The 13,624-nt window shown below is 44.9% G+C and overlaps 1 protein-coding gene across 4 annotated transcripts in view; it reads left to right on the forward strand.

The window, feature by feature from the left end:
• Window positions 1–2,614: 2,614 nt before the first annotated feature.
• The window catches only part of LOC106568319 (A disintegrin and metalloproteinase with thrombospondin motifs 6), a 190,635-nt gene continuing 179,625 nt past the window's right edge, over window positions 2,615–13,624 (forward strand). For all 4 annotated transcript variants that reach the window (XM_045692499.1, XM_045692496.1, XM_045692497.1 and 1 more), the window contains exons 1-4: window positions 2,615–3,160; window positions 5,495–6,007; window positions 6,821–7,221; window positions 11,730–11,910. In XM_045692499.1, coding sequence (XP_045548455.1) covers window positions 5,905–6,007; window positions 6,821–7,221; window positions 11,730–11,910 — 685 coding nt within the window. In that variant the 5' untranslated portion in view covers window positions 2,615–3,160; window positions 5,495–5,904. The remainder of the gene's footprint in view (window positions 3,161–5,494; window positions 6,008–6,820; window positions 7,222–11,729; window positions 11,911–13,624) is intronic.

The following is a 13,624-nucleotide window of genomic DNA, read 5'->3' on the forward strand; positions in this document are numbered from 1 at the left end:
AAACTGAACAGAACTACACTCTCTTCTACCATTGTCTTAAATATATTTAATGGTCTCGTTGCAAAAACTAAATTGTCGCAAGGGAACTTTTATTTATTTATTTTATTTCACCTTTATTTAACCCGGGTAGCAAAGATTATAGCAAACACCACTGAAACGGAATTGGTGCTCGCTAGCTTTGCGAATTCAGCTATTGTTGGAAGCCAGCCAATATGAAACAAACTATTAAAATTACAAAAGGTTGCAGCATATGTTGTGTAAATGGTGAACTCATACAGCTGTCAACTCTTGTCATTTTAATCCGTTTCACATTTGCTAGCTACCTTTTAGATCGAAGCCCAAATAGAATGATAGAAGATAAGATGATAGAAGCCCATCTCCTACTGTAAATAACCTACACACTGTATGTGTGTGTGTGTAGCCAGCCAGCCAGCCAGGTAGAAAAATGGCAGAAAAATAAAAGACGGACATCAGAGTATTTTTCAGTACACCAAAACGCATAGTAAGAACCCTAGTAGCCTAATATCTCAAAGACTAGTTGATAAAATGTTCATAAGAAAGAAATTAAATTCTAATGGAAATGTTTCACAATGATGTCATTAGGCAGAGCAGGCAACAGTTGGCACACAGACAGCAGAGTTGGGGACAGATATGCAGGGACAGACTGGCAGAGACAGGGAGTCTCAGGTAAGTTTGTTGAGTCTTTGTTTGGCAACATTATGAAAGGTTCTCAATTTGTTTGACTTGTAAAATAGGAACATAATTGGAAAATGCCATGGATACCCCCACTCTCAACTTAAACTGGTGACTGAACTAAGATTTGTTAAAGGCAATGGTATTGCTGTTGTGATTAGTTGTGTAGTTTTGGGGACCAGTAGTTAGGAGTACGGAAAACACCTTATTTCTTTGGTTCCTCAATATACATTTACCATATTACAATGTAGGCTATGTGTTACAGCACTACTTTTGGTGTCCCCCTCAGGAATTGCTCTTGAGAAAATGTCATGTAATTGTCCCCTCCAAAGTTGATATCAGATTTTCTCCCCTGTGGAAGATTATTTACATTTCAACTCAGAAGTTTTGCTATTTAGGCTGGAATTCAATCAAATCCCCAAGACTAAGAACACATCAAATGCCTCAAATGAATTAGGTAATAAGTATAGGTGAAATAAAGAGGACAAGATGCATTTCTGAGATGAAGAAAAACACAGTTCATTACCATTTATTAATAGAGGTAATGATGACAGGTAATTGTGAAATGATCTCGCCATCACGGTGGACAACTCCATTGTGTTCTCCTCCCAGAGTGCTAAGAGCCTTGGCGTGACCCTGGACAACACCCTGTCGTTCTCCGCTAACATCAAGGCGGTGACCCGATCCTGTAGGTTCATGCTCTACAACATTCGCAGACTACGACCCTGCCTCACACAGGAAGCGGCGCAGGTCCTAATCCAGGCATTTGGCATCTCCCGTCTGGATTACTGCAACTCGCTGTTGGCGGGGCTCCCTGCCTGTGCCATCAAACCCCTACAACTCATCCAGAACGCCGCAGCCCGTCTGGTGTTCAACCTTCCCAAGTTCTCTCACGTCACCCCGCTCCTCCAAACACTCCACTGGCTTCCAGTTGAAGCTCGCATCTGCTACAAGACCATGGTGCTTGCCTACGGAGCTGTGAGGGGAACGGCACCTCCGTACCTTCAGGCTCTGATCAGTCCCTACACCCAAAGAAGGGCACTGCGTTCATCCACCTCTGGCCTGCTCGCCTCCCTACCTCTGAGGAAGCACAGTTCCCGCTCAGCCCAGTCAAAACTGTTCGCTGCTCTGGCACCCCAATGGTGGAACAAGCTCCCTCACGACGCCAGGACAGCGGAGTCAATCACCACCTTCCGGAGACACCTGAAACCCCACCTCTTTAAGGAATACCTAGGATAGGATTAAGTAATCCTTCTAACGCCCCCCCCAAAAAAATATATAGATGTACTATTGTAAAGTGGTTGTTCCACTGGATATCATAAGGTGAATGCACCAATTTGTAAATCGCTCTGGATAAGAGCGTCTGCTAAATGACGTAAATGTGAAAGTTGCTATATAGTTTTTGAACACTTGATGGCGCAACAATCCTTCAAATGGTCCCGTGTGGCTCACTTGGTAGACCATGGTGTTTGCAACGCCAGGGTTGTGGGTTCGTTTCCCACGGGGGACCAGTACGGAAGAAATGTGTTTTAATGAAATGTATGCATTCACTACTGTAAGTCGCTCTGGATAAGCGCGTCTGCTAAATGACTAAAATGTAAAAATGTAAATAGTTGTGCGTTTAATCATCAGAAGAGGTAGCCTAGTGGTTACAGCGTTGGGCCAGTAACCTAAAGCGTGCAGAATCGAATCCCCGAGCTGACAAGGTAAAGATCTTTTGTTCTGCCCCTGAACAAGGAAGTTAATCCACTCTTCCCCGATAGGCCGTCATTGTAAATAAGAATTTGTTCTTAACTGACATGCCTAGTTAAATAAAGGTAAAATTAAAATGATGCTACACTTTGCGCGGATGGTTCTTGCGTCCTATTTCTATCCCCCATCCTCCTCCCCCTGCACGTGATATAAGATCGGAACATGCGCACACATGGTTAGAATAGGCACATCTGCAATGACGTAAACTGAACCGCCCAGCCTGAAATAGCTGCCAATTTGAAGCAGCTCGGAACTTGGCTATGGTTCCAGACCGGGTATACTGTATTAAAGGGAGCTATACTTCATCTCAATTTAGCTGTGTTGCATGCACTGTCCTAGACCTAGACTATTTGCTATTATTAAGCAGAGTACTACCTGCGTTATCCAAAAGTAACAACTCAGCAAACACACCAAGTCTATTTAAAAAGGACAGTTGGGCTATAAATTAGGTATGCTTATTCTTGGGAATAGACTATTTTCTGCAAAGTGAGTTGTATCTTAGCCTGTGCTCCTCTGTTTTCTCAAGGGGAGCGAGCCACTGCAGTATCGGTATGAGAGTCCAAGAAAAAGAGAATGGCATAAACCGAGAAGAGATGCACAGAGGAGAGAAGTGATCTGGCTACCACGGAACTCAGTGCAGACGAAGTCTATTGTCTGCAATCTGTACTCTACTCTCCACAGTTGGGTTTTGCCGCTGCCAATGAAAATGAAGACGGTAACTATCTGCTTGTAGTCTATCAGCACTCCATAGACACAACTCATGCACGTTTAACGGAGCCAACGCAGATCCCTCTTCTTTAAAACCTGTAGGCTATCCATCTTTAGAAAATAACAGAAAATGCAATGTCTTATCTTTCACATTGTGGACAACATATTTTGGAAAATCTCTTTTGTGATTTTAACAAAACGAGAAATAGATCAAAAGCTAAAAAGTATACCCTATAGGCACGTACAATTCCTCCACAGACAGTGTTTGGTGAGTAGCCTAAATGTTGGTTAAAGTTGCAAACTTGCAACCACTATTTATTCCATCATTTTTATAGAACAGTGCATCTTTTTAAACTGGTTTGATGCCTATGAGCACTTGGCATAGCCCAGGCTACTTTATCTTGCACTGTTACATTTGTAAGTCACTAAAATAGATCCACATCTGTAAGAACAGTCTGCGTGTCTGTCTGTGTCGGCAAAGTCAAACAAACCCAAATTATTTGCCGAGATAGAGTGCCTAGGCTAGGCTACTAACAATAATGATTCCCGGCATTTTCAAACTCTTTTCGAAATCCCTAAAATAAGAACATCGCTGGACTGTTTGTATTATATTCCAGTTGTAGTTGAATTACATAGACTCCTAGATTAACAGAAGAAGTGTAAAGTCACTTGTTTTTATTTGAGCGATCGGTTGGTCGTTGTAGTCTGATGTATTCGGGCCGAGTGCCAACTGTCTGGGTCAGACGGAGTGGCCAAGTAGATTTAGCGCTGCTGTCTGGATATGTGCAGCTATGTTGGTTATATAGCCGCTTCCAACACTATGGATTCTATCCACAGACAGATACCCACCCGTACTGTCTTTACGCGCATCTGATAGATCAGAGGTGATTGGTGGAATTTACGCGTCATTTTCACTAGGACCTAAACTTGGAACCTCGCCTACGCTTGGTTCTAAAAGTATGGCATGCAATTTATGAGCTGTGTGAGTGAGTGACCTTCTCTTTCTTGAAGAATATCCGGTAAGTGATTTGAAATTTAAATGTTTTTATTGATTGATTGATCGATTGCTTGATAGGTTAATGGATTAATGTGTGCGTTATTACATGGTTATTACATTATTATTACACCTTTACTTCTGCGTTATTTGCGCGCGCACACACACACACACACACACACACACACACACACACACACACACACACACACACACACACACACACACACACACACACACATTCAGAGGGCTTGCTGAGACCAACATTGATCTGTTGATTTGCTCCTGGCTGCAGAGAGAATCAGTGGGATAGAGATGACACAACCTGTTATAGAGACAGGTGCTGTGTTGACTGAGGAGGCTGGCGGACATCAGCACACGCTGCTTTTGTACTTGATCAATGGGTTGTTGTTGTTGTTGACTTGCTGTTGAACGTCTGAGAGGCTGACTTCTCCTTAGGCTGTGGAGATGGTATGGTGTCATAAACACCCTTAAACACACACCTCCGGTTTATCAGGCTGGTTTAGCAGGCTGGTTTAGCAGTACTGGTTTAGCAGGCTGGTTTAGCAGGCTGGTTTAGCAGTACTGGTTTAGAAGGCTGGTTTAGCAGGCTGGTTTAGCAGGCTGGTTTAGCAGTGCTGGTTTAGCAGGCTGGTTTAGCAGTACTGGTTTAGAAGGCTGGTTTAGCAGGCTGGTTTAGCAGGCTGGTTTAGCAGTACTGGTTTAGCAGGCTGGTTTAGCAGGCTGGTTTAGAAGGCTGGTTTAGAAGGCTGGTTTAGCAGTTCTGGTTTAGAAGGCTGGTTTAGCAGTACTGGTTTAGCAGTTCTGGTTTAGCAGTACTGGTTTAGCAGGCTGATTTAGCAGGCTGGTTTAGAAGGCTGGTTTATCAGTACTGGTTTAGCAGTTCTGGTTTAGCAGTTCTGGTTTAGCAGTACTGGTTTAGCAGGCTGGTTTAGCAGTTCTGGTTTAGCAGTACTGGTTTAGCAGGCTGGTTTAGCAGTTCTGGTTTAGCAGTTCTGGTTTATCAGTACTGGTTTAGCAGGCTGGTTTAGCAGGCTGGTTTAGCAGTTCTGGTTTAGCAGTTCTGGTTTAGCAGTACTGGTTTAGCAGGCTGATTTAGCAGGCTGGTTTAGAAGGCTGGTTTATCAGTACTGGTTTAGCTGGCTGGTTTAGCAGGCTGGTTTATCAGTACTGGTTTAGCAGTACTGGTTTAGCAGGCTGGTTTAGAAGGCTGGTTTATCAGTACTGGTTTAGCAGGCTGGTTTAGCAGGCTGGTTTATCAGTACTGGTTTATCAGTTGTTTTGTAGAAGGTAGGCTTATTTACATATGAAATTATGTATTCACAGGTATGCAAATGGATTGGTCAAGACAAGCTTCCAATATAGATCAAGATCTATAGATCTGCTGCATGGGATGTGTTTGAAGAGACTGACTGATCTACTGCTGGATTCTAGCATCACCACCGCCCATGATGAGTGGCTGACATGAGCTCAGAGGGAAACGCCAGTGAGGTCTGGAAGTGTGAGTTGCCCTCAGGAGGAAGCTGAGTGTCTCTGAGACATTCTTTGTGTGAGACCTGGATGAGACGAGAAGAGAAGGAGAAGTAGTGATAACATTTCCCACACAGAGGACCTAAAACCATGGGCTTGATATGGTGCCAGGCACGCCGGACTGAACGTGTGTTCCTAGCCCGTCAGTAGCACAACCACCCCCCTCAACCCTCCTCCCCCCAACCCCATGTCAGACCTTTCTCTAAATGATGGAAATTTTGTGGAAGACGCTGACTTGGATATTGATATTGAGCATGGTGGTGGTCATGGCTTCCTCTGAATTTCAAAGACTTTCGCACAACTCACAAGGTAGGACTGTGCATTGCTTAATAACTTTTTACTGCAGTGGGCTAAATCAGGTTCACACAGTGATTCATGGTCGTCTTAAATAGATCTACTTTGAAACAAAAGGATACACCTCAAACAAATGATTATGGGCTTAAAAGAAGATGACACCTGTACCATGTCAGATATACAGTTTAAATGTATTCCATTTGGAGTTTGCATCCCAATATCACACTTTAAAAACATCACAGAAGATTGAAATATACCGAAACTGTTTGACATAGAAATACTAGTTTTATTTGTAATTTTTTATAACCTTGATTAATAATGAAATTATGAAAAATATGAACATTCCACCCATGTGGCCACAAGAGGGCACTATTCGTGATAGACTGCATAAAAGGGGTTTGTGCACATCTCCCTAGGTACTAGAAATGCTCTCCTTTAGAGAAAGTGATTTCTCTAAGCAGTGAGGCAGGTGTAGGCATTGTTGCTGCACATGGTCAGTGGTCAGTCAGTCAGTGAGACATCTGTAACATCTGGTGATCCTGACCTCACTGTTATTTTAGAGGGATGAACCTACTACACTGTAGATCACAACCTGCTAGCTCTGGCACACGGTGAGGTCATGTCTGTCCTGTCACTGTCTGAGTCCCACTATAGACATACACTGACATTCTACTTTCTATGAGTCCTACTATCTGTAGTGTGTATCCTGTATGTATTCTGCAATGGCTAGATCCCCCTCATTTGTCTCTTCCTCCTTCTCTCCTCCTCATACACCCCTCCTCCGATGGCTCGTCCCTCCATCCCCCCATTCATTATTTTCTGTAAAAGACGAGTACCTGTCCTACTTGCAGCACTACCAGCTGACTGTGCCAGTGCGAGTGGACGAGAACGGGGACTTCCTCAGCTACACTGTGAAACATCACAAGCCCGGTCGCAGGAGACGAACCGCTGAAGCCACCAACACCACCATTGGCCCAGAGCCAACCGACCACGCCGAACAGGGCCCGGCCCAGACCCGAGTCTTCTACAGACTGTCGGCTTACGGAAAGCACTTTCACTTAAACCTGACCCTCAACCCCCACCTGGTGTCCAAACATTTCACGGTGGAGTACTGGGGGAGAGAGGGCCTGGAGTGGAGACATGACATGGTGGAGAACTGCCACTATGTAGGATACCTGCAGGATCAGTACAGCTCCACCAGAGTAGCACTCAGTAACTGTAAGGGCTTGGTGAGTACCATGGGATGTGTTTGGTTCGGCGGTGTGTTGGAAGGAAGCTGCTGTATGTAGTAGCCGAGCAGTATTGGAATGTGTGATGAAGGGATGGAAGAGAGGACAACCTGATCTTTGTGTTTCGTAGAACACCCACCACCACTCTACTCCCCTTCATGGCTTTCTGTGACTTTAGTTTTCACTATGTCTGAGTGTATTTGTGTATATTTGAGTGTGTTTGAATAGTACTCAAGGACCTGTTTTGTGAGGAGGCCAGGAGGCCCCCATTGACCAGTCTTCTCCCTGTCTGAGTCACAGAGAGTTAATACTATGCCGTCTCTGCTCCGATCTGCTCTGCTCTGCTTACCTCAGACAAACCCACAGCTCTACAGGATTAGACAGAGTGTAGTTTGCTAAATAGCATGTTGGCCTCCCTCCACCTGGCACAGTGACACTGTTAGGATAGGGCACAGTGACACTGTTAGGATAGGGCACAGTGACACTGTTAGGATAGGGCACAGTGACACTGTTAGGATAGGGCACAGTGACACTGTTAGGATAGGGCACAGTGACACTGTTAGGATAGGGCACAGTGACACTGTTACGATAGGGCACAGTGACACTGTTAGGATAGGGCACAGTGACACTGTTAGGATAGGGCACAGTGACACTGTTAGGATAGGGCACAGTGACACTGTTACGATAGGGCACAGTGACACTGTTAGGATAGGGCACAGTGACACTGTTACGATAGGGCACAGTGACACTGTTAGGATAGGGCACAGTGACACTGTTAGGATAGGGCACAGTGACACTGTTAGGATAGGGCACAGTGACACTGTTAGGATAGGGCACAGTGACACTGTTACGATAGGGCACAGTGACACTGTTAGGATAGGGCACAGTGACACTGTTAGGATAGGGCACAGTGACACTGTTAGGATAGGGCACAGTGACACTGTTAGGATAGGGCACAGTGACACTGTTAGGATAAGGCACAGTGACACTGTTACGATAGGGCACAGTGACACTGTTAGGATAGGGCACAGTGACACTTAGGATAGGGCACAGTGACACTGTTAGGATAGGGCACAGTGACACTGTTAGGATAGGGCACAGTGACACTGTTAGGATAGGGCACAGTGACACTGTTAGGATAGGGCACAGTAGGATAAGGCTGATGAGGAAAGCTCTCTACAGGATAATCAGAGCTTTAGTCACAGCCAGCCAGCAACCAGGCAGTCAGCCATCCAGCCAGCCAGTCCACCCACTATAAAGAATATAACATGCAGCCAGCCAGAAACCAGTCAGCCAACCAGTTAGTCTGCCCACTATAAAGAACCTAACACATAGCCAGCCAGCCAACCAGCCAACCAGCCAGTCAGTTCACCATAGTGTACCCCACACCTATCCTTCTCAATGGACTATGACAGTAAGCATGCAGGGCTGTCTTTCTGTTTGCTTACTAAACAGTCAGGACCAACTCTCTTGTTTTGGGGATGCATCAAACTTCTCCTCAGGTTTCAGTTTTCCCAGATAAACTAATGCCCAGTCCCAAATCAACCCCTAGCACCTAACTTACCCCTAGGCATTTGTTGTAGATCTGAATAGGTTGGATGGATGAGTGCAGGCGATATGGTAATAGCTCCACACAACCCCAGCCCAGGACTGTCTGGTAGTGTCAGATCTATGAGACGTGTCTGTTTGGAGGTCAGGGACTAGACAAGGGGGTTATGAACTGGGCTTGAGTTTCTCCAGTGAAAAAATTAAGGGATTGTGTTGTTTTCTGTGGGCCTTAACGAGGCAGCTAATCAAAGCTTAGGTATTGATAAAGGTGTTGATCTTAGACTGATGGATTGGCCAGACTGTCTTTGTTAAAACTGACCACTGACAGACTGGCCATACTGTCTTTGTTAAAACTCACCACTGATGGACTGGTCAGACTGTCTTCGTTCAAACTCACCGCTGATGGACTGGCCAGACTGTCTTTGTTAAAACGCACCACTGATGGACTGGCCAGACTGTCTTTGTTAAAACTCACCACTGACAGACTGGCCAAACTCTTATCCCCCCTCTTAACCCCCTCTTATCCCTCCTCTTATCACCCCTCTTATCCCCTTTTATACCCTCTCTTATCCCCCTCTTATCCCCCTCTTATCCACCCTCTTATACCACCTTATCCACCCTCTTATCACCCTATCACCCTCTCATCCCCCCTCTTTTACTTTGAAACATCTCAGGACAAGAAGAAAGCTCTGTTCCTCTGTGCCAATCACAATTATGTGGAGAAAAACATATATTACTGTTGCTGCGACCAAATGTACAGTATCATACATTAAATTAGGTCTGTTTCGCCTCTGACCATTTTAATAGTACCAAAAATGGACAAAACTGAAATGTATCTGAAGTGTAATCTTGTAAGTTGCTAGACGTATTTGATATCTTGATATCACACTCTGCTAGGCATTTATCAAATCTGGGTTTCTTGCCGGAGTGTGCCAAGTTGTCATATTTGGTTAATTGGTTTCGTTGTGGGTTTTTACGGAGGGAAACAGCGTGCCAATGTTTTTTATAAACACATTCTGAAGTACTTTTTCAATTTATGTTACAAAGGGGGTGTTCAAGGGCAGAGAGCTGTGTACTTTGGTTCCGGTCCCAGTAATTACAGCGTTCTTCTAGGTGTAATTGGTTGTTATAACATGATTTATCAAATTGCTTCAGAGTGTGGGGTGTTTCTACATCTGACTGCAGTGCAACACACAGAGCAGAGCAGAGCTGTGAGTTGGTTGTTCTATGTGCTGCAACCTGCAATGTTATGTGACTCAGGCTGTAACACACCATTAGCCATTTAGCCCTGACTCAGGCTGTAACACACCATTAGCCATTTAGCCCTGACTCAGGCTGTAACACACCATTAGTCATTTAGCCCTGACTCAGGCTGTGACACACCATTAGCCATTTAGCCCTGACTCAGGCTGTAGCACACCATTAGCCATTTAGCCCTGACTCAGGCTGTAGCACAACATTAGCCATTTAGCCCTGACTCAGGCTGTAACACACCATTAGCCATTTAGCCCTGACTCAGGCTGTAACACACCATTAGCCATTTAGCCCTGACTCAGGCTGTAGCACACCATTAGCCATTTAGCCCTGACTCAGGCTGTGACACACCATTAGCCATTTATCCCTGACTCAGGCTGTAGCACACCATTAGCCATTTAGCCCTGACTCAGGCTGTAACACACCATTAGCCATTTAGCCCCGACTCAGGCTGTGACACACCATTAGCCATTTAGCCCTGACTCAGGCTGTAGCACACCATTAGCCATTTAGCCCTGACTCAGGCTATAGCACACCATTAGCCATTTAGCCCTGACTCAGGCTGTAACACACCATTAACCATTTAGCCCTGACTCAGGCTGTAACACACCATTAGCCATTTAGCCCTGACTCAAGCTATAACACACCATTAGCCATTTAGCCCTGACTCAGGCTGTGACACACCATTAGCCATTTAGCCCTGACTCAGGCTGTAGCACACAATTAGCCATTTGGCCCTGACTCAGGCTGTGACACACCATTAGCCATTTAGCACTGACTCAGGCTGTAACACACCATTAGCCATTTAGCCCTGCCTCAGGCTGTGACACACCATTAGCCATTTAGCCTTGACTCAAGCTATAACACACCATTAGCCATTTAGCCCTGACTCAGGCTGTGACACACCATTAGCCATTTAGCCCCGACTCAGGCTGTAGCACACAATTAGCCATTTAGCCCTGACTCAGGCTGTAACACACCATTAGCCATTTAGCCCTGGCTCAGGCTGTAACACACCATTAGCCATTTAGCCCTGACTCAGGCTGTGACACACCATTAGCCATTTAGCCCTGACTCAGGCTGTGACACACCATTAGCCATTTAGCCCTGACTCAGGCTGTAGCACACAATTAGCCATTTAGCCCTGACTCAGGCTGTGACACACCATTAGCCATTTAGCCCTGGCTCAGGCTGTAACACACCATTAGCCATTTAGCCCTGACTCAGGCTGTGACACACCATTAGCCATTTAGCCCTGACTCAGGCTGTGACACACCATTAGCCATTTAGCACTGACTCAGGCTGTAACACACCATTAGCCATTTAGCCCTGACTCAGGGTGCCAATCATTTCACCGATGATTGTGGTTGTGCTGAACAAAGCATTCAACCTGGTTAATAATAATAATACTGGTTAATAATACTCATTAGTAAAACAATATGTTGATGACTATAATGAAAATGGTTATTTGTCAAAAGTAATTTCATATAAACAGCTTAAAATGGTTTACTGTAAGGCCATTTAGGCTGGTCGTACTTGGAATTACTTTTGGCAAAATTGTTCGATATTTTTTAAGGATGTTAAGTAATTATTTAAAAACTACAATAAGATCAATTGAAATGTTGTGTTTAAGTGTGAGTGTTGTGACATTGTTTGCATTCTTTGCTTATAACCTGTCTCTCTCGATGTTCTTGTTTCTCAACAAGCACGGTGTTATTACCACAGAAGAAGAGCAGTATTTAATAGAGCCATTCAAGAATATATCCTCCACAACTTCCAGCCAATGGGACCAGGGAGAAGGACAGCAGCATGTTATATATAAAAAGTCTTCCATTCCCTCGCCGCAGCAGCAACCCAGCCAACACGAGTTCAGCTGTGGCATCTCAGGTTGGTGAAGAATCTTCTCTTCTCTTCTCTTCTCTTCTCTTCTCTTCTCTTCTCTTCTCTTCTCTTCTCTTCTCTTCTCTTCTCTTCTCTTCTCTTCTCTTCTCTTCTCTTCTCTTCTCTTCTCTTCTCTTCTCTTCTCTTCTCTTCTCTTCTCTGCCATTCTCTGCTCTTCTCTTCTCTGCCATTCTCTGCCCTTCTCTTCTCTTCTCTTCTCTTCTCTTCTCTTCTCTTCTCTTCTCTTCTCTTCTCTTCTCTTCTCTTCTCTTCTCTTCTCTTCTCTTCTCTTCTCTTCTCTTCTCTTCTCTTCTCTTCTCTTCTCTTCTCTTCCTCCTCTCCTCTCCTCTCCTCTCCTCTCCTCTCCTCTCCTCTCCTCTCCCCTCTCCACCCCTCCCCTGCTCCCCCCCTCCCCTCTTCTCTGCCTGGACCGACTCTGAGCTGGGTGACTGACGTAAACAAGCAGCTATACATATCAGGACAGAGGAAGTGCTGGTTTGGTTCTAGGCCCAGGTTCCGGTGGATATGACCATGCTGCTGTAAGCTTGACCCGTTTTGGCCTCCACTCAGCCTGGTGTATACACCAGAAACTGATCCTAAAAAGGCCTTGTGACTGGGCACTATAGAACTAGAGCAGCTACTACCACTGAATTCAAATGGACGCTCCTTTTCTCATTAGGTGTTTCTTTGAACAATACACATACTCTGGCTCTCGGCAGAGCTGTGTCCTGTGAGATGTGGTGTGGTGGGATGGGAATTGGAGGGGAACCAGGTGGATGTGGAGGTATTTGGGCCAAGGTCTTATAAGTAGCAGCGAAGGCTGTCATGGGCAGGAAGTTGACGTGCCCTGACACGTTCTATCTTATAGCCCTTCCCCGGAGCATCTGGGCCATAAAGGAAGGGAAGCCTTCAGCTGCAAGGTTCAAAGGGCCAGATTCCCAATGTGTGAAGGACTGCCATTCTATCTCCAACCCTCTCCTGGCTCTGCTCTGGCTATGCCTTCATGGACATACAGTACCAGTCAAAAGTTTGGACACACTTACTCATTCAAGGTTTTTCTTTATTTTTCTACATTGTAGAATAATAGTGAAGACATCAGAACTATTAAATAACAGATATGGAATCATGTAGTAACCAAAAAGTGTTAAACAAATCAAAATATATTTTAGATTTTAGATTCTTCAAAGTAGCCACCCTTTGCCTTGATGACAGCTTTGCACACTCTTGGCATTCTATCAACCAGCTTCACCTGGAATGCTTTTCCAACAGTCCTTCACTATGCGGTCCAACTCATCCCAAACCATCTCAATTGGGTTGAGGTCGGGTGATTGTTGTGTTAGTGTATGTCAGTTGTTTTTTCTGAAACTTTGTTCCCCCTGCTGCTATTGGACCAGGTCTCTCTTGGAAAAGAGATGTTATCTCAACGAGAAAAGCCTGTATAAATAGAGGTAAAAAAAATAAAAAATACAAATAATTGTGGAGGCCAGGTCATCTGATGCAGCACACCATCACTCTCCTTCCTGGTCAAATAGCCCTCACAAAGCCTGGATGTGTGTTAGGTCATTGTCCTGTTGAAAAATAATTATAGTCCCACTCAGCGCAAACCAGATGGGATGGCATATCTCTGCAGAATGCTGTGGTAGCCATGCTGATTAAGTGTGCCTTGAATTCTACATGTAAATAAATCACAGACAGTGTCACCAGCAAAGCAACCCCACAC

Source organism: Salmo salar, chromosome ssa13 (assembly GCF_905237065.1).
Source record: "Salmo salar chromosome ssa13, Ssal_v3.1, whole genome shotgun sequence".
Classification (NCBI taxonomy): Eukaryota; Metazoa; Chordata; class Actinopteri; order Salmoniformes; family Salmonidae; genus Salmo; species Salmo salar.